The sequence below is a fragment of the Rhipicephalus sanguineus genome, chromosome 3 (genome assembly GCF_013339695.2).
Source record: "Rhipicephalus sanguineus isolate Rsan-2018 chromosome 3, BIME_Rsan_1.4, whole genome shotgun sequence".
NCBI classification, from domain to species: Eukaryota; Metazoa; Arthropoda; class Arachnida; order Ixodida; family Ixodidae; genus Rhipicephalus; species Rhipicephalus sanguineus.
The window spans coordinates 102,435,441-102,461,083 of NC_051178.1; the positions used below are offsets into that span (position 1 = coordinate 102,435,441).

Here is a 25,643-nt window from a genome sequence, read left to right on the forward strand (position 1 = left end):
CATGTTGCTATCAATTATAATGTACTCAAAGTGTTATTGCCGTTTATAATTATTCTATCAAAAATAACAAATGCCAGAATGGCAGCTGTTGTAAATTGAGGATGAAAAAGAGGCAATGACTGCCACTGCTGACATTTTTGCACAGAAAATGTGGAACCAAGTTGGTGATGTCAGTGATTGTAAAAGTTCGTGCCAGATGTTCTCACCAGATGTTTGCACCAACAGTGCTGCTCACGCTAAACTAACATGCTCTGCAGCCAGCATTAAGTTACGCTCTACTTAATTTCGCATATTAAATATTAAAAATAACTATTTAGCTGAGAGAGACCTCAAAAACAAGAAAAGAAAGCGCAGAGCAATAAAGCGCCCAACTGGGCTTTTGGCACATTCACCGGAACTCTTGCGCACCAATTTTATATGCCACAAAAAATTACGTTAACCAAATGAGAAAAGTCAAGCCTAACAGTGCCTCTGCTATGCCACATTAGGTTAGCAACTAAGGCTTGATACTGTTCCGCACAACTACACAAGGTGCCTTGTTCTCTAGGATAACAAAACAATACATCACATAAAAAGAGAGAACAATATCGGGCAGGGTTCAACATAAAGCACAGCTACAACATGCATCACTTCTTCCACTTGCAATAGAAGATAGATCTGTGCTAAGCTCATATGTTATACAACCACTTGGAAGCTATAAAACAAACGGATTTCTGCATGTGGAAACCCAATGCAACAGCATGCAATCCAATAATCAAACAAAGCACATGCACCTAACGTTAAGTATTGACACCAATTCCTAAGACCTTAATGAAGCCCCAACCGTTATACTATCAGATACTGTTTCACACATTAAGCGCCAATACAAATACAATCAGTTCCAAGATTTCTGCAATCATTTGCTTCACTGAGCTGCACATGAGTCAAAAAGAAATATGCAAGTGTGATTTTGATTTGCCATTGAAGACGTTATAGTTAAAAGTATCAGTTCAAACAGAAACAAATGAATGGAGGGGGGAGGGCGGGTTGTCTTCATAGTTCCTAAAGAAGCACCATGTGGCAGAAGCACCAGTGTAGTGATGGCAATGCACGGCAAAGCTGTTCTTCACAGCCCTGCTCACTAAGCAACAAGTGCATTCTCATCATTTTAAAGTGTTAACGAGGCGAGGACATTTCTGCGCATGCAAACTTCCCGCAGCTAGCATCTGCACCAACAAAGCATGCATTCAACAGAAACAACATAGAAGCTAATGCTCCAAAGCCCTGTGCTTCTTGCCGTCCCTGAACGAGTGATATCCAGGAATCAAACAGACTGAGATGTATCACATGAGGAAGGAGCTTCGCGTTAAACCGTTGGACTAGTTGATAAGGCACGATTACAACAAAACGGTGCGAAGGCTCGGCTAGGACAATGCTGTTGTCTTCCTTGTCTTTCTTATCATTTTAGTCTAACTTCCTTGCTGTTAAGGGGTAATCTTGAAAGGGCAGCGAAAACAAAGACAAATTATGCAGAGAAACAAAGCAGGACAGCACAATGTCGTTTCTTTCCTTGCGTTGTTGTCTGCGCTGCCCTATCAAGATGTTCAAAAACCAGCACCAATACGCCCGAATGTAGGTTCTTCTGAGGGGGTGATCACCTTACACTAGTTGCATATAAAAAAGCCAAGGCACTGTTTTTAGATACGATCAAAACAGGAAAGGCAGCGTGCCATCTAAGCATAACGAACGATAGTGGCAGTGGCTCTCCTTGCAGTCACAATAAGTGCGCCACATGTCACAAGGCGCATGCGGAGGAGGCATCACCGGTGGTGCAAAAGTCGAGCCTGTGGCCCAGCTCGGAGGCGTACTGAAAGATTACCTCACACGGTGGCGGGGCACTGCGGTAGCTGGGCACAATCTTGAAAGTGACGCTGCCCCGTGCATCCCTCTGCGTGGTGACACAAACGAGAAAGGTGTCAGCTGGGATGTCCCATTGGGAAGCACTACGAAAGGCTTCATTTTTACAGCAAGCAAACGCAAGAGCTGCACGGCAGTCTGCTAGAACTTATCAGAAGCTAAGCTATACATATTGTAAATGCTCGTTAAATTGAATTCTACAGTCCTCACACCGAGAATGTACAAACTACATAAAATCGAAGCACGAAAGAAAGAAACGTGAGCTGCACTTAGACGTGTGAACAGCTTTCTGTGTCTACATGGGCAAAAACAAGAACATGTGGCACACATGCCAGACTACAGCTGAATACTGTGTGAAGTTTGATTGACGCTGTTAAAGTAATAAATATAAAGTGAGCATTCATAAAATTTCTGTTGGCTTTTATGTAAGAAGTCATACAACGGCTGATTTCTGTTTACACTAAGCCACAAATGAAAGTCGGCGAAATAATGTGCGCACTCAAAAATAAATTAACGTTTCAAGCGACATGGTATATCTCCTGCCTGTTGATGAATTCACTCTCTAATTGGACTGCGTATAATAGTCTCCACTGCAAACTATCCACTGCAAACTCATTAGCCTTCAATCTCTTTTATCTTGTTACGGAAACATTCTGCCAGAAAAAGTGGCAGAGATGAAACACGCAAGTTCTTGCTTAAAGATACTGTATTTACTCGAATCTAGGCCGACCCCCGAAATTCGCAAGGCCAGAAAAAAAATATATTAATCATTGTACTTGAATCTAAGCCGACCCCCCTCACTTTCGCACATTGTTTTTTTGAAAAAAGACATCGGCTTAGATTCGAGTAAATACGGTATTGAAAATCAAATAAGTACATTCAAAGAGACTAATAGAAAAAAGATTTTTCTCTTATTAGTAAATTATGATTCCACAATACCGAAAGAACCCCTCTTAGAGCAAGAAGAAGCTTGGTAAGCGAAAAAATACGCAAGAAAGATAATACAGTAGGTGACGCTGTCTTGAAGTCCCCGCACCAGCTGACCGTGACATCATAGATTTTGACAGCGTCTGCTAAGGCCTACGTAATCATTTGTAGCTAAAAATTATTTACATTGTGTTCTGAGTGACACATAAGTTTCAGCAAACTTCACTGAACCAATGTGGCTAAAATACACAAGAGGTCTTTGGAATTCATGATGTCACACTGACCTTAATGTGCTCAAGTTCTGGCATGAAATCCAAACATGAAACTTTGCCCTTTATTTCCTCTTCTAATAATCAACCTATGGTAGCGAAATTAATGACAATAGAGTTCTGAAAGAGTAATTTATCTGTTTGAACTGACTTAATGTCTCACTTTAGAGTTTCAATAAAGATTTACGTGATGAAGTCAATAAAATTGTCAACTTAGTTCATTATAAAAAAACTGCATTATACTGAAATTTCACTGTTTGGTGACGCTATTTCGTTGAACCCGAGAGTCTGCAACAGCATTTACGGTTTGATACCATGCCAGCGAAGCCCTCTTTACAGTGGCCGTATGGCATGCATAGAACTGAAAGAAATGCAGGTTCAATGCATTGTGGTACAATCAGTGTTAGTGAAGCTATTGTGCCTTCTGCTACTATGACTTGCAATCAGAACCTTGGGTGTTGTATGAAGTGGCGTGACACCGATTGTCGTGTTCACAAAATTGAGCCAAGTGCTCACCTCTCTGTTGGATGAACATGCAACACTGAAAGCCATCGCATGACACGAAAACAAAGTGAGGCAACCACTTGAATTATGAAGCAAGCAAGTAAGCATGAAATTTGACTGCACTTCTCACACTGGTGCGTCACCACAATCATGTTTAGCAAAAACAAAAAAAAAAAAGTTTCCTGATTATGCACATCAGATACAAAACTGCGTAACACTGATTCTAATGAACTTCAGAAACTCATGTCCTGACTGCTAATCACCTATATGCATCGACTTTTTTTTCAGTTTTTATATTTACACGCCACTGCGAAAAATCTTTGTTTTGCATGTTATAACTGCAGTACTTATTTATCATTATTTTTCAAAAATACTTCTAACAAGTGTTCGACTTATATGATATTAACACGAAAGTGTTTTATGCCGGAGTCCACCACGGCTCCAATGACGCATTTCCGTCACGGATATGACGTTGTAAAATATAAAGACTAACATATGGCAAAGAAAAAACTATAAGAAAAAGTTCCGTCACCGAGAGTCGAACTTACGACCTCTCGATCGCCAGCGCGCAGCTCTAAACGACTCCGCCACAGACGGCATGTTCTCTGCTACGCTAACGGCGAGCTATTTATGTACACCATTTGCCGGTGGTGGTACTCAGAGATCAGCGGTACAGCGTGTTTTCGTTATCACTAGCAAGATGGCGCGAAGGGCTCGAAGAGCGCGCTTTAAAAGTCGTCCCCCACGCGGATTAGCGCGCGCCTCGACAGGACGTGGTTGCTCGTGAGGGCGCTCATCTCGTGATCTCGGTGGTTTGTACGTCTTGCGCTCTGCCTGCAAGTTTCCATCGAGAGCACGAAGGTCACCTCACTCACTGCAGCGGCCGCTTTTGCGAAAGGAGCGCGCTGCTCACACAGAAATAAGTTACAACTGTGACAGTTCGCGCTCATCCTGTGTATGTTCGTTCCGCGCGTCCTTTCTGCTTGAGCAGCGCATTGCAAGTTTCGAACGGCTTGCCGTTCTTCGTGTAACATTACAATTTGATGCTGTAGCATTCATTTCTTCACGCTTGGGGCGAAAGAATGCACAACAAACGCTCAACTACGTCTGTGAAGACACGTTTCACTTTCGTGTTATACCGATTCCTATGACAGAGGGTTCAGCCATGTTTTTTTTAATATGTCCTGTCTCTGGAAATCTTTTATTGCTGTGCATGAGACGTGTAACTCCTTTCTTTGTTGTATTTTTTTGTGGCTTTGTATATGCTACTTGAATATGTTACCTGTCCCCCCTATGTAATACATAACACATAACAGAGGACCCTGAGGGTATAATGAAATGAGTAAATAACATAAATAAATTTTTCCTGTTAAGCAGTTATTGTGGCGATGCTATTGCGACTGAACAAATCAACTTTCAGCTTGAAACAGGTTCTATGCTGCCCAGAGGATACTTAATAATACCCAATTGTTGTCGCATCTGAGTTCCCACTAGTGAACAGTATTTCTTGCTTTTATGGGTGACAGTACGACACTTGTGAGGATTTCCATTGACCAATCAATATCTCGCCCCAGAATGACAGGCTGACACTTACGAGCATTCTCTGCAAACTCTCCACAGTTTGGTTGGCAACGCTGATGCCGTTGATTTCACGTATTTCGTCCCCGACATGTAGAGTGGCTGTAAAGCAAGAAAAACAAGAACTGATGACCATTAACAACAACAACCAGAAGTCGCTCTAAGTGCTGGTTTCCGACTCTAGGCACTTGAAAAACCTCGCAGGTGCTGTAGCTGTTAGTAACCGGCACAGGCAGAAAAAGACCTAGTGGAGAACGTTATCTGAATGGGCATATAAAGCTGCACAGCGTAGCCAGCCACGCTTTAATCCGACCACATGACTGCAGTGTCCTCACAAGCTCGCACAGGAGTCAGGATGCCTATGAACATTACAAATGAAATTGCCTAAAAATAACAAGGAAGTACCAGCCCCTTAGAAGTGCTGAATTGTCTAATACAAGGCTTGTTTGATAAGTAAGGATCAGGACGTGGTGACCTAATCCTGCAATACTTAGCAACTCTCTTTGAAGTAATCACTATGCGTCAAACTTCCACTGCAAACGATGCTGAGGTTATGTTTAGCAGACGTCTTGGGGTAAGTGTGAGCACTTGTCGAAAGAATGGGTTGAGAGGAATCCCATGCATTGTTTAAAACACTGCTTAAAGATAAGTTCGGTAAATGAAAATTTGGGTAAGCTGATGAGGCCGAATTAAGACAAAGTTGAGTGTGGCCCCTGCACCCCTGTTAAAGAAGCGTTGACTTTTATGTCATTGCGTTAAAATGTGGCTCGACGTAATCCAAAGATGACGTGCGCTACAGACGTCCAGTTAACACTATCACGTCAAAATGGTTGAAAAAATACATCTTATTGTTGCGGAAGATTGCAAACTAAAGGTTGATAGCATTGATGTGATTATAAATGCTTAAACTGGTAAAGTGCATAGCATCTTACACAGGACAAAATATATATAGAACCTAGGTGCACACTGGTCACTTGTTTGGTTTGGTCAACAACCAGAAACGAGGGGACATTTCAAAACAACTATAGATTTTATAGCATATTAGAAAGGAATTTTGGCATTTTACATAACTGTGAAGCAGACACGGAACCCCATCACGCAATATATTTGAAACAGCTGCATAAACTAAACATAAAAAAAGAACTAATGTCTAGTAGTTCCGAAAAAAGGGTGGCGGTATTGAAACTATGCCACGAAGTATGTGGAATCGACAACTGCCAGTCGTGGGCAAGGGATAGGCACCTTGCAGACCAATATCACAGCTAATGTATACTTGTGTTTACAAGGATAAAAATTATGAAAAGATCTGCAATGCATCAACACAGATATTTCCAAACCATTCTGCATGGAGCCAAAAGGTGAAAAATCAAGTGGTATGTATTCACAGGCACCGTAAGTCGAAGAGTACAGGTATTTTAAAAGGGCCCTGCAACACCTTTCTTAGTTATATTGGAATAGTCTCATTATTGACGTATGACTCTTCACGAGTCATATGCCGCAAAAATTTTTCGAATCCGTCAAGTCTAAGTGGTGTTACCAAATTATAGAGATCACGTTCCGCAGCTTTCTCCCTCAACTCAACGCAGCGAGCGCACGGAGAGCTAGGCAGCGAGTCGAGGGAGGGAGCGCAGACGAGCGAGGCTCCGCCCAAGAGCGCCGGCGGAAATTTTTTCTTCATTTTTTTCTCTCTGACGTCTGGGCGCAACCACATGGTCTGTGCCGCCACTTCCGGTCGGCTTGCGTCGTTCTCGTCGAGCGGAGCCGTATCGCGCGTGCTTGAAAACTGCGCGTCGGTTTGGTAATGTTGGGTGTGCACCTCGAACGCCGTAGTGTTTTCATCGCTTTGCCAACCATGGAAGCAAACCTGCGCGCTCGTTTGGAATGAATGACAGCTGAGATCGGTTTCGGCCCATACTCCGATACGCCGCCTTGTAAGATGACACTGGCAGACGACCCCGAAGCGCCGCCATTACCGGACGCCAGCATTGTTATCGGAGACATGCTGCACGGCTGCCTCGGTCGGTCGTGAGAACGTGCCGACGATGCAGTTCCCAGCTGACGAGGCAACACTCGAACGGCTGCCACTCTCAACAGCAACCGGCGATGGTCAAAAGCACAGAAATATTCATGTTTTCGGCACTGCGCATGGCGAAGAAAACGGAACCACGCAACTACGAGCAGACGAGCTGTCGGTGAGACCGGAAGTGCTAATATTAATGTTTGTTCGGTGTTTTTAACGCGATAACAGAATATAAACATACATATTATCAACTTATTGAACTCAAAATTAACAACGAAAGTAATAATGAGGGTGTTATCGTGATTATAACATCAGCCAATGGTGGAACTGCCGACAATCGCGTCATATTTTGCGGACTAATACATCATTTGTCGAGAGAAGAGGGAGCAATTTTCAGCTGACTTTGACAATTTATTGTAAATTCCAGGCCGTGCGCATCGCTATAATATTTGGCTCGCGTGTTCTCGGGAGCCTCGACTACCGATCGGCAGCGCTTTTTGAGCATGCTCGAAAAGTGTTGCAGGGCCCCTTTAAAGCAGTGAGTGATGTACATGCATAGAAAACTGGCAAAAGGAGATGCAACTGAAAATGCTGTAGGATACAATGAAATTCATTGCACCATCAGACCTTGTCCTTTGTGAGTCACAAACTCAGAATTCGTGTGAGCTAGATGTACAGCTGCTTCTGTCTTTTGGTAAAAAAAATCAACTGACGTGAGTGCTCGTTTTATTCAGGTCATTCTTGTCTCGTGCATCTATTCTGGCATTATCATCCTGCCTTCGACGAATCAACATCGAGTAGCCCGCTTGTCTGCTTACGTGGTGAATATCTACACAAGTGTGCCGATACAATAGCCTCACGATGTGGGGTAGCACAACTAACTGATCTCGGGGGCTATGCCGCTACCAAAGGAGAAGAAGGCTGTCGGAGTGTAGCAGGGAAGGCATTAGAGCAGCAACAACACCACTTGTATATACAAGACACATTCAAAAGCTTTTTGTTGAAAACGGTCATGAGGAGATGCCCTCAATTGTGACGCCTGGCACGTTCCACATTTTTAATAAAACACGTTGCATGTACCATTTCAGACCATATCTTTAGCCGCACATAAACAAACAGATAATTAGGATTCCTAAAGTTATAGTCATGTGCGTTAGTAGTGCCAGTGCCGTTCTCACCTTGCCTGTGAATCATGCCACCATGCATGATGCGAGCCACAATACACCGTCCGTCCTCGTCCAGCTTCAGGGTGATGCCCTGCACGAATGCGCGGCAAATATCAGCACATCTTTGTTGAAGCATCTTTCCAAAGGATGTTACTGCCCCAATGGTATCATATATTCAATAAAGTAGGCTAATAAATGCTCCTGATGAGAAAAAGAAGAACATTGTAAAAGTGGCGTTTTAATTGAGGGAGTTTCTTTTCTTTGAACTAGCCTCCAAATGCACTGCCAAGTGACAAACACAGTGCTAGTAAAATATCACCCTTTCTAGTAACATACCAGAGAGTGCAGAAAAGAGTAAACAAGAAGAAACAAAACAGGCTTTTTTGCGTACTCATGTGCTACAGCTGGTGCGAGCTTAACAAAGTCCTTTTTTACAGAGGTCAATGACATATCTAGCAAGCTTGCTCCAGACAAACAGGATGTGACCATGCATTTTACAATAAAAGAAAAAAGTGGTCACATAAGATAGAACGAAAAGAAAGCATGCATCGGTTATGTGGTTGGCCATTATTATTCCTATTAGCGTTGTGTGCAATACAACCCACACGATTTATGTCACACAAGACTGCCTACTACACCCCGCTTCACAGAAGGTATAGTACTATGTACTATTACACCACAAGTGCACCTTCAAGTGAACAAATTGTAGGGCTTCCTCATATTAATTTTTGTGTGAATACTATCAGTAATAAATTATCACTGACTACTTTGACTTAAGATTTTCTTAACTAGGCACTATGTGATGCAGGCCATGAAAGGTGGTACTGGATGAATAGTCAGCATGCTATAATTGCTTTAAAATTGTTGATCTAAAGAGAAGAGATGCTAATGCTTAGATAATTCCTGGTTTCAAAAGGAAAAGATGTTTGTGAAGGACAGCATGATGTTTGCATATTTCCATGACATCAATGAGAAATCAAATTTAATTCTGCACCGTCATCTTAAGAATTACCTGCGTTCTGGAATGCAACTGAATAGAGGGCAGAGGTATGAGCTTGTGAATATTCAACCACCAAATCAAATAGTGCTCAATTTGATTCAGTCTTTAAATTGAACAGCTGTTATTTCTGAAATTCAAAATTGTTGAGTACGCCCTAATAAACAGTAAGTTGGTGCAAAAGTAGGGCAAATTTCATCCACATATAGTACATTAGCATAAAACCCGAGAGCTTACATAGTGCAGCAGGCTATGTGACTTGGGCTGCGCCTGGACTATGCTGGCAACATAACGATTGTTCACATACAATGAAGAATTCTATGCATGCAAAGAATCTGCACATTCGTTCCTGGTGCTTCATTAGTGGTTTTAAACTTTTAAAGCTAAAATTATGAATATGAGGATGTGAGCATCATTTGATAGCAAATGAAGAAAATAAATGTCGATATTTGGTTCGGTCTCAAAGATTGCTATCAACACACCCCTGGGCAGAAGCAGTGCAAATTTGTGGAAGTAGGGCCGTAGCTTGTATTTATTAGGACATCATCAACTATGTGCATCTGCTGGAGTGTTCTATCAAGCATGCAATAAGAAAAAAAAATAGAAAAAGAGCAGCCATTCCAACCTGTGCAGGTAGATGACCAGAAAAGCTGAAGCACATCACACAACGTTACAGGCACTCTTTGTCATAATTTGCCAATGGTAATGATAACAGCCTTGCAGTTACTGTAATATACACTGACTGGTTCGTTTACAATCTCAGATCTGCAGCCGTAAGTTGGATTGGCGTGGCGCTTCAACCCAAGCTTTTCTAGCCCAAACCGAGTGAACCATTTCTTGTCCGGTTTTTAAATGTCTGCAATGAAGCCGCCAGTGACGACTACAGGGGGAGTGTCACACGGCTAAGCCATGCAAAGTGCGTGGTTACGAACTTCTCGATATCCCACTTGGGTGTGCTTGGAGATATTAGCTAGCAGTTGTCAATGCCAACAAGTACTTTGCACCATGCAGGTTAATACAGAGACTGTACTACTGCCTTTGAGGTCGGCCCACAGTTTCTGCCGACGTACATTTTATGTGGATGCACGAACATGAAAAATACAGCACCAACGCAGCCACTTAAGGTTTAAGGCCTCGAAAAGAAGTTGCTAAATGGAAAGGGCACCATACCATTGGCTCATCAGTGTTCTTCTGGAACTGGACGAGGCGCACGCGGGTGACCTGTTCCATGTCGCCGGCCTCACTGCCACCTGCCTCCTGGTTGCCGTTGAGAAAGGGTGTCAGCGGTGGTGGTGTCACCCGAATTGCCTCCTCACTGTACACCTCGTGCGCAACCACATCGTGTGCCTGAAGCAGTGCCTGCACATGAAAGAAGATGGCATGCGTTAATCCCCTTTTAATTTTAAAGTTTAAATTATAGAATCCCAAGGTGAGATTACAGAAGCGTCGGGATTACAAGTGGGAGCAGTACACCGCATTGGCAGGTATAAAATACTGGGCAAAAATAGAACCAAACAATGAATATAAAATGGAACACACAGTCTACTGTTACATACAAACATAATTATACAACATCTAATAGAATAAGAAGATAACCATAAACTTACTCAGGTGAGCATCAGACATGTGAAGCAAACACTTCAATGCATGGTTGTAGAACAGCGTCACTAGCCTGTTCGTTCCAGTGTATGACAGCTCGCAAAAAAAGATGTTTTTAAAACAATTATTGTCTTTTGTACAGAGGCTCTGAAATCAGAAGTTTTACTGCATAAAGATTCTTTTCATTTTCCGTTATTTCGCCTTTTGTCATTCCCCTTATTAACTAGATGGATAGCATTGCAGCCTTAGCTTGGCAGAGGAGAAAGGGAAAACACAAACGGAAATGCACATTTAATAGCAAGCAGTACTCTGAAAGTCAAGCTCAAACAAGGATAGAAGCACCTCTTTTAAATTAGACAGTTTCAATATGTAGCAGGAGTAAAGCACTAAAAGTTGTGTCACCTGGTGCAAGTTCCAATAAGGTCTACCCTCAGAATGTTTTGTTTATTACAGACACAAACTTAGCTCCTTTTCGCGTTGTTCAGCAGGGAAAACTTTTTTTTTTTTGCAGACCGTGAGAACTTCCCCGTTTGCAGTTTCAGGGTATAGGAGCACTAACAAACAGACTTAGAGTAACGAGATTCAACGAGCACTTTCTCATGGAATTTTCTGTGTCCGTTTATGCTACTATACTACGCCCTCGCCCTCCAGTCTAATGCGGATTTCGAACTTGTGCTACCTTCCATATTTACAAGCACACGGTTTATATATGTATATACGTCGTCCAGAAATGAACTGGTCAATTGCCATCATCATAAAAACAATATCAATTCACCCTGTTCCCATGTTCCTTCTACAAGAGGTTCAGCAGTTTTGGCGGGAATTTCACTTGTTGCTGCTTTAGAGGATGTGCTTCACGAGAAGTAAGCCTTGCACAATGGTACCACTGAAATGCGACATTTAAGAAGTAATGGCTTTAGCAGCACATGCTTAGAAACTGGTTGATTAATGTTTCCTAGTGACGATATAGAGAAGCAGCGTATGTTTTAAAAAGCCATACTTCTTGCAAAACACGGAGTCGTATATTTTAGCAGTAAAAAAAATGCTCGGTAACGTCCATTAGATAATTCACCAACTCCGTTTCAATGAGAAAGAGTGCTTTTGTGTGTGTGTGTGTGTGTGTGTGTGCGCGCGCGTGCGCGCGTGTGTGTGTTTGTCTTACACATTACATTTAAACTCTACGTAGAAGATACAATTTTTTATGCTGAATTGATTTCTTATCGCAGCTTAATCCGCGGGCTTTTAAGCAGCTGTGCGGGCCTATTATTAAAGGTTTTAACAGCTTGTGAATCGTCGACTGGCAGATCTTCCAATTCCTACTCGAAGATATTGCCAACTACACATATGACATGCTTATGTTTACTTGTAAGCAGATGATACTGAAAAAAATTTCTAAAGGTTTCAGCGGTGCAGGCTGTAATATTGAAGCCAGTTAAACCGCACAAGAGAACTGACACTGACGTATGCAGCGTGAACCCCACTATTACTTCTAGCGCTGCACCAAACTACTATGGAAGATAATCGAGCAAGAAAAAGAATAATATCACGCATACCGTATATTACTGAAGTAGCTTTGCCTCGTCTACAAGCACGTCATAAGGAGATCGCGCGAGCTAAAACTGCTCGCATAAGCATACCTCACGGTGACACCGTTGGCTGTCGTTCTCACACAATGTACTAGATAGCGCGGGTCAGTTTCCGGCGACCTAAGATTGCACCCGAAAGCCCTACTTTCTGCGATCTCGCGTTATCTGCAAGAGCAGCGGAAAAGTTTACCTTACGAGGACATGTCGCGAGTCGTGATGGCGCCAGACGCCCATCACGGCATTTTTTCCCCGTAAAACAGGTATGCACACGAATAAGGAAAAGCCACGATTACGCACAGAGTCGAAGATTCTCGCGCGAGAAAACGATTAACCTTGCGCGGCAACATCTTGCGTAGCAGTTTCGCGGTGCCCAAGTTTTCGTTTTCGGCAGCGCGGATAACGAAGTGTTTAAAAGATCTGCGCCTCAAAAGATCAGCGATCCTGTTTGCTGGAAACAGAACACCGAAAACAACAAGAGTCGGGTGCTAGAGCTGATCCTAAGCGACACGATCTATTGCATACACCAGGAAGGAAAATACCTGCAGTACAACCGGCTGTCAATGAGCGGCGGCGGCACAGATGGTTTCCGAAGCAGCTGTGCCGGCTATTTGAGCCGAGGTCCCTGTCACACCGACCGTCGTAAATTATGCATTACAGGGGCAAATTCAAAATCGGCTCACTCGTCAGACCGATCAAGGCCCCTGCACGGCCTAAAGCCCAAAAGTCACTACGCAGCTAATAAAACAAGTCAATCACTGCAAATCACTGCAGTACGCGAACTGAACTTGACTTGACCTGGATCGGCTCGATAGCAGGCTTGTTTGTAGCTAGGGTACAGTGTTGCTTAACTGAAGTGGAAGCCTTCCGAGAACGGCGCACTGCTTTCGTTTCATCGAGAGAGCGCGGTTAAATTTGAAACAGTAGGATTGAGTGAACATTATCGGACGAGGAAATTCTGTCATATAGGAGTTTAGCACGGGTCACAAGGACATTGCAGCTATTAATAGTCCCAATGCACTCAGCTGCTACTTTGCCTTCTCATTTTCTTATCTCATTTCGTCCCAAGTGAGGCCCGCTGACATTGCTGAATGCCTCCAAGTTTGATACTAAAATTCACATAGACGAGACTTTTGTCGGTCTTGCCAGTCTTTCTGAGTGAATGGTTTTACCGACTGTTATTTGGTTAGGGTGGCTAGGATTCTAGCCACCCTAACTATAACAAAGAAGCATGGAGGTTGCCCCATACAAAGAAGCATTTACAGTCAGGGCTGGGCAAGGATACTTTGAAATTGTATCTCGATACGATACAAAATACTCTGGCAAGAAGTATTTGAGATACAGATGCCACAACACTGATTGTATTCGATACGATACATTCCAATCAGGGGCGTAGCCAGAAATTTTTTTCGGGGGGGGGGTTCAACCATACTTATGTATGTTCGTGCGTGCGTTTGTATGTGTGCGTGCCTATATACGCAAGCAAAATTGAAAAATTTCGGGGGGGTTTGAACCCCCCCAACCCCCCCCCTTGGCTACGCCCCTGATTCCAATTGTATCTTAACATGGCCGTATAGCCGGGGGGGGGGGACGGTTGGGGGGTTATATATACGCAAGTTTTGCTTGCGTATATATACACGCACACATACAAACGCACGCACGAACATACATAAAGTATGGTTGAACCCCCCCCCCCTCCCCCCGAAAAAAATTTCTGGCTACGCGCCTGTATCTTAAGATACTTCGATACATATCGCAAATTTGTTACTATGTATATCCACAATGTCGCGCTAAATGCCTATGCACCGAAGTGTTCGCTTGAAAGTGTATTAACTGCTACCAATTTTGTTTCATTTGAATGAAATGCCTGTTAGTATCTCAAAAGCTTTGTATTTCTTGCACAAAGTATATTAGTTTCATTCCGAAACAATTTATTGGCGTTGCTTTAGCTGCTTAACATGACAACTCTTTACACACTTCGCTGATTGCGGGTTTTGCTTGTCGCTTTTGTAATTGGTGGCAGTCGCTGCTCTACTTGCCGACGAGCTTGCGGGTTGCAGGTTTCAACACCCCCCCCCCCTACCCCACGAAAATTTTCAATTTTGCTTGCGCATATATACACACACACATACAAACGAACGCACGAACATACATAAAGTATGGTTGAACCTCCCTCTCCCCCCCCCCCCCCCCCCCCGAAAAAAATTTCTGGCTACGCCCCTGGCGGGTTGCCATCTTAATCACAAGAACTTCAATAAGAGGCCTCCGCACGATGGCGCAAATAGCGCTGGGGAGTTCTACCTTGTAGTAAACGTTACGATTTCCGCAAAAGGCAGGTGTACAGCAGCAAGAACGCTGGCAGCGACATTCTTTGCTGCGCATCGCGTTTTCTTTGCTACGCATCGTATAGGACATAAAACTGCAATGACTTTTATATTCTACTTATCTCCTGGCGTAAAGCGTTCGTTAGCGACGCACTCAGTAATGCGCAATTTTTTTAACAATTTTTCTTCTACTAGAGAACATGTGCAGCCCTGAAACGTCTCAGACGTATTGTATAGTTGCACAAAGCGCCGCAGGACACCTCCGCTATTCCCACCATGTTGCCACTTATATCTCCAATTTCCTGGTGATTAGTGAAAGTAAAAGCATTTAGGAAGCCTAAAAAAAGAAAACAAATATATCTAAGTAAAACAGAAAAGCGGTTCCCTATCAAACACAGTGAATAAGTATAGAAACCGATACAGGCGGCACCCCCAAGACCTAATTATTGTAGCGTTTTACGTCCCAAAACCGCGATATTATTATGAGAGACGTCGTAGTGGAGGGCTAGCGGAAATTTCGACAACCTGGGGTTCTAGAACCTAAAGATAAGCACCAGTGGCGCACCGACGGGGGGGGGGTTTTGGGGGTTGTAACCCCCCCCTGAGGCCGACCTGACCCCCCCCCCCCCTCGTAACTGCTTCACGGTCATTGTCACCGAGAATCCAGCGTACACGTTCACGGGCCTTTCAGACGTTGTTATTTCAATTCAAGAGGTGGTCTGAGGTCGATTTTCTCTCATTTACTCCAGAAATACGTTGTATTCACCCATCTACTCCTAAACTGAAAGAGCGCAAACCGCGTGCTCTGTGGCTCTGCGTTCACTTCCAGTGAAGCGGCTTTGGACGAAAGAAAAGATGCTTTCACGGGTCGTCAGTTTGACCCCTCTTCTTTTCTTGCCCCCTCTGATTATTGCAATAGAGCAAGGAGATATTTCGGAATATTCGAAACAAGCTATTGTTTTTTTTATTTGTTTGATTCTCGGGGGAAGTCTAAAAGGGGCTGTGTACAATGACAATGCGCCGCGTGACTTGACCACAGACATCGGTGCACAGTGCATGTGACATGAAAAATATTACGTATAGCAGCTCATCCAGCTGTGTACGCAGTGCTACATACATGTTTGTCCAGAACAAGAGTTCGCAGTGTTGTTTACCGTTTGTAACGTTATTATCCGGTTTACACGGGCAAATCTAATGCACTTACCTGCGCACATGCAAATTATACCTGGTTCACTGGGACGCTTCTAATGTAATTAGAGACTAAGATATCAAGTGCCTAAATACCATTAAATTGTCGGTGTCACATGGCTTGATTTAATGGCACTAATGGCGCGACGATGAAATTGCGCAATAAATATATGTTGGTTTTGTCTTGAATGTGCAACTTCTTTCAAATTCTACGTCATAAAACTCATTTTATAGAAATAACAAGCGCTTTCATGTACATTCAATGCCTTACTCGCTATGGAAACGAAACTCGCTTAAAGGGGTCATGAAGCACCCCTTGGGCTGATTGAAAAAACACATCCTGCGGAAAGCTGACACGGCTATGAACTGCTCTGCCAAATATTACAGTCGTGCGCGCCGCGTAATGGCCACAAGCGGAGCGGGAAGTTGCCGTTTCCCCAGGCACCCTCTTTTCAAACAGAGGCCGGTTCTCACTCTCGTCGGTGGGCGGGGCGTCTGTCCGCTGTACGTCGCAAGAGACATAGCATGCTTATTGGCCGATAGCCGACGTAAATCGAGAGCGGCGTTCGGATCAGATGCGCTTCTTGCCGCGGGGCGCCGCCACTTGCCGGCGCCGCACTCCTCAGTACACGGAAGCCGCACTCGCGCAAGCGAATCACAGCGGGAGAGCGATCGCGTTTCATGACGCGCGCTGGCGTAACTTCTTTCCCCCATGCCATCCCTCCCTGTCTAGCTTCCAGTGCGCTCGTCGGCACGAGAAAAGAGAGAAAGCGCTGGGAGCGTGCGCCAAACCCCCGTAACTCCGCTGATTCTTGACGGATTCGAGAAATTTTTGCGGCAATCGATTCGGGAGGCAGTACACTCCGATACTGAGGCCATTAGATCATTACTTGGAAAAGTGGTTCATGACCCCTTTAAGCGTGATGAACATTTCCTGTTGCGATGCCGGTGGCATTCTCGTTACTTTTTCTTAAATCCTTGATATTATAGTGAACACGAATTGTGTCCGTCACGGAGCACCTTTGTTTTCCTTTAAATAGTCAATAATGTACGCTCTCCTTGCCGACAAACATTCTTTTTTCATCATATAGATGGCTCTACAAAACCACGCCCTCTGGATGAAGCTTTTTCATCTAGCGGCCGTGACAAAACACAAAATGAAAATGAAGGCACTCATTCAACGGCAAGCTCTAAAGTATATAGCCACGTGTCACCGCTAAAATGCCCTTTATATTCACGGTGTTACCAATTAGCGCCACGTTTTACGTGCAGACGAGCTCTAACGTAATTCTAATTGGCAGGACCGAACCAAGGTAACTATCGATCCTCCAAAACGAAAAAAAAAGGAGAAAAGCATTTGAAGCACTTGGGCCCTTCCAGAGACATATGGTGCGAATCTTCTTTTTCTGCCTTATCACAATGCATTAATTTTGCTAAATATGCAAACTTTATCATAAACGTTTCACTATTTGGAACCCTGTGCCCATGTCTGTCGCCATGGCAAATATAACAATGAAACACATCGAGGAACAAGCTCTTAATTCATTGCAGCCGCAGTCAAAAATCTTTCACAGATACGTCTCAACGACTGTCATTCGAGCGTCAAGAGGTCATAAGTCACAATTATTCTCTCATCTAAATTTATCCAACGAGTACAGTTCACCCTTGAAACAGAAGACTCCCTGTCGTTTTTAGATGCCCTTGTAACTTGCAAATGAAACTGTGCAAACACACCTACACAAGTCGATATTTTCAGTTCACTTTAGAACCCCACAAAAATCCGCAATACATCAGTAGTAAAGATATTAATGCGAAGAGCCGGAACGCACTGCAGCACACAACTTTAGAAAGAAAAACAAGAAAAACGCGATATATTCAGGAAACGCGCCAGGAACGGCTACCCAAAATCTTTTATTCAGGAAGCATTTCGCTTCCAAAAACACAACGACGCAAGTTGAGAAATCCAGTAACAGGTGTCCCCCAATCAACATCACGACAGAAATACATATCTCCGCTATCCGTGGCGCCAGCAAAACCATCGCCCGTTTCCGCGGCCGGCTGAGTAACGTAGACAGTAAGAATACGGTCCCTATTCTAGGGACCGTAGTAAGAACGCGAATGGCCCGTCGGCTCTTGCGCTTTGCCGCCTTTGTGCCATGCACACGTGCAGTCCGAAACGGGAGGGATAAAGACCTGACCGAAGCCAGTTCGAAACCGCTAACGGTGGCGCGCGCGCGACTTCAAAGCGAAACCACATGTTCGAAAAGCCGCCGGCGTACTAGGCTGCCGAAAAAAGAAGAAAAAAAAACGGTCTTGTTGACACCCCACTCCTCCGAGCGTGTGGCCCGTAGCCGACGATGGGGACCGGCGGTTCGTGAAAATGTTTGCAGCATTACGAACACAATAGCGCGTTCTATGCCTTCTCCCAAAAACCGGCCACCGGAAGAGCGTACCCAAGCCATCTTCAACAAAACTGATTGTACTGGCTGCGACGCGAGCTGCATCAGCGGAACTTAGAGAGACGGAAAAGACGTCCCCAATCCATCGCAGCTGAAGCCAATTACCGGAAATGAATGCTGGCAGGACTTCGCTTCTCCCCGCGCAAAGCGCAAGAAAAAGAAAAGGAAAAAAAGATGTACGCGTACAGCCTCACAGTCCGGCGCTCCAAGTATCCCCCTTTCCCTGTCTCTCATCTAACAGTGCACCTCGACACATCCACATGCCAAAGGAGCTCCCCACCCCCTTTTACTCTTCAACTCATTCCCACCGGTCAATCCCTCGCACTCCTCTGTTCTTTGACCGAAGAGCACTGCCGCCGCCTGCCTCACCCTTTCATACCCACCAAACAAGAAAAGAAGCCCTGTTCATCCCTCCCTCGACCGTTCAAGAAGGAACCGTATATGTATTCCGAAAAGTAGGGAAAAATGTTCACTCAAAGTTCCAAAGATAAGAGGGCGTCGGCGGCGCTTCGAAAATAGTGTTTTTTGTTTTCTTCGGGGCTTGCGTTTTCTACAGGCAAATGGTGTCGCCAGCGGGGTGGCCGCGCATTTTTTTTTTTTAACTTTGTTGACAGAGGACGGGAGCGGCGAGAAGAAAGGCGACCTCGTACGCGGCTCGTTCGTCAAAGCGACAGCAAACCCGGGAGGCCGTACAGCTCGAGCACATGGCGATATTCGTTTAAGCACGTACACTGTGGTTCCTGCATTTATGAGCAAGCCTTGGCGCAACTAGTGTGTGCGTCGACAGCCATGCCGCAGTACCGCGCGCACGCAGGGACCCCAAGCAAGCACGAATGCTATGCGAAAATCCATACGTTGCGAAGATGGGAGGAGTAAGACGACGGGGCAGAATGAGTAATTGTTTTCAAGGACGCGTGACAAGAAAAAAGGGCTTTGGAAAGTGCGAGAGTTATATTGGGGTGCCACGTTTTCTTTCTCTTTTTTTCAGACAACTCTCGCCCTCTCTCTTTTTACCACTTCTTTTTTGTATGTTGTACATCGGAGGGAAGCTACGAAGTTTGATGTGCCCCTATGCACACGTTCAGTTCGCTTGCTAGAACTTGCTTCTGTGTCTGCTGCGCGAATCTGCGCCGAATGAGCTACCACATCACATGCATTTCGCTGAAGCGCCAGTCGAACACGATCCTCACCTACTTCCCGAAAAAGAGTCCGTGTTCAGATTCAAGAGATGCAGCGACAGCACCGGAATGCCCGATTGCGGCCAAAAAGGAAGCGATGACTCAGCACTTATCGCCTTCAGATGCGTCAATCGATCAGTCACTTATCACTGAGGATACTTCAGTCGCCGAACCTGTGCACCCGAATGACATGGCAAAACGGTAAGCCTGGCTACAGTGCAGCTGCATTGAGCTGCACGTATATACTGTTTATAATCAATGCCACAAAGCTTATAGTAAATATTTACGATGCACTTTCAGATTTGTAGTTTGGCGAGGCTTGAAGGAAGTATAATATAGGATGTTCTGCTCACATTGTGCACAACATTCTCAGTTGCAGAGTTCTTTAATTGCTAAAGTTGCCAATGGGGCTTGTTTGTATGACATTTCCTGATTACTGTGGTAATCGGGCACAAGACACAATAAATGGGACACAAGAAAGGCACACGGCGCCGGGTGTCCTCGTGTGCCTTTCTTGCGTCCCATTTGTTTGCGCTACCATAGTAATCATTTGTTTTATAACAGCATTGCGCGATCACCAGCCGGCCCGCACGTCAGCACCCTTATCACTACCTGGAGCTGAAGAACTAACAAAAATAAGTATTTGCCAGGCATCTTTGTTGGAACCATATTACGCGTTGGTTTATTCAATTTGCCATTTATTTTCTCCGTGCGCTGCTTCACTGAACAGTTTCTTGGCCCTCTCAAGTTTTTCAAGATCTTGGTGTAAAATGCTGAAAGATCATCATCATCATCACATCATCATCATCACTTAAGTTTTCAGCTCCGTTCTCTGCCCTTTACGGCAGGATGTCCTTATTTTTTTTTCCAATATTTATTTTTGTCCTTCCTCTCTAGTTTTCTGCCACCAATACTCTAACCGTCTCTTACTTATTTCAATCGCGGGTGTGTTCAGCTTTCCATTGTCTCTAAAACCCAAGGCTTCATGTAGGCTCGTGCCCAAACGTACACCTGGGTGGATGTTTCCACATTCAATCAGAACATGCTCCGCCGTTTCCTGATCTTCCCCGCAGCACGTGCATTGTTCTTCTTCTTTGCTGAATCTCGCTTTATAACTACCCGTTCTAAGGCAACCCGATCTCGCTTCAAACAGTAAAGCGCTTCCCATTGAATTGTCGTAAAATGCCTCCCTCCTTATTTCATTTTTGCCCATTCGGTAGTTACTCAAAGCCGGTTTTTTCTCCATAGCTGCCTCCAGTAAATCCTCTCCGCCTCTCTGACTTTTCGCTTAACGCTCTTTGTTGACATACTGCTTACACTACCAGCCGTATATTTACTAGTGAGCCTCCTAGTTCTTTTTCTCCACTGTGTGTCCACGCTCTTCCTATACAAGTAACGGAACACCTTCTCTGCCCATCTACTCTCCTTCATATTCCTTAGCCTTTCTTCGAACCTTATTTTGATCTGAGCCTCCCTCGCCTCAAAACCTGCACATCCCATATCGCCCTTTACAGCCTCATTTGTCGTCTTCCCGTGAGCACCCAACGCGAGGCGTCCCACAGTCCTTTGATTTATATCCATTCCCGATTGCACCTCTGCCCTCATGCACATCACTGAGTTCCCAAAAGTAAGCCCCGGAACCATTACACGTTTCCACAGACCTCGAAGCACCTCGTACCTATTGTATCACCACAATGCTCTGTGCTTCATTATTGCAGCATTCCTCTTTCCTTTTGCTGCTGAGACTTTTTCCTGTACCTCCATGTACCTGTCACCCTCATTTATCCATACTCCGAGGTGTTTGTATTCGCTCACCCTCACCAAGTGCCCACTCACCCAGTGCCCCTCTCCCGCGCCATCTGACGGGGGAAACAACCTGACGGAACTCGCTGCAGACGACGCGTATCTCAACTGCCGTAACAAGCAGGAAGTCGACAAAGCGCGGTAAAATGTAGCGCACATGTCGCACAGCGAGGTTATGAATCTGCCTAACAAGATTCTACTCGTGCCGGAGAAACCCTACATGCTTACTTCAAACATTGGCGTCATTGACGCTTTGGTACATGGAGCAGTGGGAACTCTACGAACGGGAATCGCTGGGTGACCGTGCGACGCACTTCCTTAGGTTTCACAGTCGTGGAGCTGCCATACGTTTTTTTGTTCGTTGTTGTAAACATAGAGTATTGCAGGATACTCTATGGTCGCAAAGGCGCGTAGCTGTACGTCTGCTAGCGCCAACGCGGACAAAATTGCCATAACAGCTTTCCCGCTTGTGCCTGAGGTTTCAGAGCGACGAAAGTGCCCGTACCTTTCCTTTATCGAGCGGCCGTAACACTGGTAACACCACTGACGCTACTTTGGGAGAGCATTATGCCAACGGTGTTCAGAGAATTAAACTTTAATATCTGACCAGGCGCGTTCTCTTCGCCCAGAGGTGGGTGACTTCCTTATTCCAGGTAGCCATGGCTTGCAGCTGATGCCAGAGCCCTGTCCACCAGTCGGAGCTGGTCCTCAGGGTTTAGTGACGTCAGCAACGCCTCCCACTGGTCTTCCGGATTTTCTTGGATGCTCTGTTCGTCTATGGGCGGGATGTTTGGGTTGTTTCGGCATCCCCATACCATGTGGTAAAGGGTGTTAGCACTCTCCGGGCAGTATCTGCAGTTCCTACTGAAGTTGCCGGGGTACATTGCGTGGAGTAGTGTACCGTGCGGATAGGTGCCTGCCTGGAGCCTTCTCCAAGTCACTGCTTGCTCTCTAATCAGCGTTTTGTGAGCAGGTGGATAGTGGCGTCGTTGCTTCCTGTAGTGCGCGAGTATTTCTGAATATTTCCTCGGTATTCGCTCCTCTGCGTTTCCGGAGTCCGAATATCGCTGCGGGGTAGCCCGGTGTGTGTGCTCTCGGGCTGCGGCATGCGCCGCTCGGTTCCCCGCTAGAGATTCATGCCCCGGTGTCCAGAGTATACTTGCGTCTTCGAAGTCGCACTTGAGGAGAACTTGAAGGGCTGATCTGCTAATTGTTCCTTTTAGGAATCTTCGACACGCTCCTTGTGAATCTGTCACGATGGTTCAGAAAAGTTTATTTCATCATTGGACGCAACCAACACCTGTGGACAGTGTCATAATCAAGGACAGTAACATTAGGCGGTACCAGACACGGACGAATAGTGGTATATAGTTGCATGGAGCCGACGTACCGTAGACCACACTTCGCCTAAGCCTCCATGCTTGATCGGGTTTGTACATCAGAGTTCGGCTGCCTAACCAAATATCCTTAATCGAACCTATAAAATAAAAAGTACGGCAAAAAATAAACTAAGTTTCCATTTCATCTTTTAAGCAAACGTCCACAATATAAAGCAAATGTTTGGAATGGTGCTGCTTAAATTTCTGCTACGATTTCTTCACCAAGCAAGCGGAAGGTTCAACCAAAAGAAGCACCTAGCAGTTGCAGCACGACACACATGCAACCGTGACCATAGAAATGAATGCAAAACATGAATGAATGAATGAATGAATGAATGAATGAATGAATGAATGAATGAATGAACGAGAAGTTCACGCAGAATCTCTTTTGGGAGTTGTGTAAGTGATGCGTAGGGTAATTGCGGCCTCTCCTCGAACGTTGTTATCGGGCGGCATCCGCATGCCGGCTTTCGTTGGCGTTCGTGCATTTACGTAAGACGATCATCCCTATATAGAAATCAACGTGTCAAAGAAAATAAATTTTCTAGGCGTTGCTGGGTTTGAAATCAAGCTCAGAATCTCATTACATGCACTCAATAAGTGCCATGTCATAGCGGCATTCATTGATCCACGACACTCCAGCAACATACCTTGTTCGACGATTTTTCATCACTTCAATTCCTGTCATCTCCTGAATTTCTGTCTTCATTGTCCGGCTTTACATGTATTTAATAATAATTGTTGGGATTTTACGTCCCAAAATGGCGACATGATTATGAGAGACGCCATAGTGGAGGGCTCCGGAAATTTCGACCACCTGGGGTTTTTTTATAACGTGCACCTAAATATAAGCACACGGGCATCTAGCATTTTCCGCCTCTGTCGAAAATGCGGCCGCCGCGGCCGGGATTCGATCCCGCGACCTTCGGGTCAGCAGTCAAGCATTATAACCACTAGACCACCACGGCGGGTTTTACACGCATTTTGTTTATCGTTTGGCTATTAGCACCAACTATATAATTTAGCAAAGTAAATATGATTTACGAAACCGTTACGGACTTGTGTTCTTTATCTTTCCTCCACCTCACATAAAAATAAATAGAGCCCTGGCTCTGTTTATTTGTTTCGAAGGTGGAACTGTATATCCTGTATATGAGTTTAAACTGTTTCAGCCGTTTCGATTGCGCCCGCGATTGCGCCCGCGAAAAATGTCGATCAATCGACAAAAAATTCTCATAGGTAATGATTCACCGATTGATGGCTAAGGTGGGGAGCGATTAATCGCCGATTGATAAAGAAAACTAATGGTAGGGATGTGCGAATAGTGAAATTTCATCTCGAATCGAACTATAATCGAATAGTGCCGAAGAGTGGCAAAAATAACGAATATCGAATACAAAAGATTTTATTGAAAATTGAAAGAAAGAACAAAGAAATGAGATCTGCTCATGTGCTCGAGTACATGACGCGGTGAGTGATTGCTACCGAAAGACTACAAAATTGTCATGCAGAAACACAAGCTGTATGTTCCACATGATCTGGCTTCAGGCTCTCTCACGGTGATGTTACGGTGTTTCCTGCAGTTGAAAATATGCGCTCACTGGTCACCTCAGTAGCACGGATGGGAAGGTATCGCAAAGCAATTTTGGCGATACCTGGATAAAGTGCAACTCCATGCTCTTTCCAGTATTTCAAACGATGATCCTTTCTCGGGATTAAGGGTTCATTGAACTATTTTTGAACCTCTTGACTGTATGATCTGAGCTCAGTGTGCTAGTTATTTTTTGACGCTAGCAGTTCGACAGTCTCCCAAACTGTTCCCTGGCTCTTTGCTGGACCCATGACGTGCGGAAATGACGTAATCTCCTTTAAATTAAACATTCGCTCGCTTTTGAACCAGGACACCGGAGAAAGTTATAACGAAAGGCCTACTGCAACGTCGTTAGCGTTAGTTTAGCCACCCCACCTTAAGTGGCACCATTAGCCTTTGTCGCGATTTAGATATTCGTCCTGTCGAATTATTCGAAACTTCCAATACTAGCTGTTCGAAAGTCGAATCGAATTATTCGATTAGGCATTATTCGATTCGAATTTGAAACTCGAATATTCGCACACCCTTAATTATTAAACCATCCATGTGCGCTGTGCTCCCTTAATTGTGGGTTGTAGAAATAAGCATCCTAACTTTAAAACTTTTTCAGCTATCGTCATCACTGCGCTCTCCGCTTTGGACGGAGACCGAATTCACTTGGCGGTGCCAGTGACGTCACAAGGAGCCTCAAGTTGTTCCTGTCTTGAAGGTGATAATTGGCGCTATCTTTTGGAACTGACGAGAGAACACGGCAGGACGCCATATCGGAGGACAGCATGTATTGCGCTATGAATGAATGAATGAATGAATGAATGAATGAATGAAAAAAGGTTGCCCACGATTACGATACTCCATAATGCGAAATCTCAGTAGGTTTGTGTGAATAGCAAATTTTAGGTGCGAAGCGAATTTGAAGCGAATAGTGATTTGGTCGAATAATATTTCGAATGGAATTCAAATAGTATATATCACATATTACGAAGAAAAATTAGCATATTTGCCATGACCCAAGTAACCTGCACAATATTTTTTAAAATTGAAACAAGGCATGTGCAAATGTCATTCTTTTTTATTCAAAGGGAAGTGGAAGCAACTTTGAATAGTAAGAGGGTTTGACTTTCGGTAGAATGCGCGTGATAACCTGTAATATGCATTACGTTTTAAAATTTACTATACTTACAG

General features: G+C 44.5%; 1 protein-coding gene across 7 annotated transcripts in view; it reads right to left on the reverse strand.

Moving 5' to 3' along the window:
• LOC119386874 (peripheral plasma membrane protein CASK) overlaps positions 1-25,643 on the reverse strand; it is a 440,428-nt gene that overhangs the window by 43,681 nt on the left and 371,104 nt on the right. For all 7 annotated transcript variants that reach the window (XM_049413279.1, XM_049413277.1, XM_049413278.1 and 4 more), the window contains 4 exons: positions 10,528-10,716; positions 8,373-8,451; positions 5,191-5,276; positions 1,859-1,927 (listed from right to left, as the gene is read on the reverse strand). In XM_049413279.1, the coding sequence (XP_049269236.1) occupies positions 1,859-1,927; positions 5,191-5,276; positions 8,373-8,451; positions 10,528-10,716 (423 nt within the window). The remainder of the gene's footprint in view (positions 1-1,858; positions 1,928-5,190; positions 5,277-8,372; positions 8,452-10,527; positions 10,717-25,643) is intronic.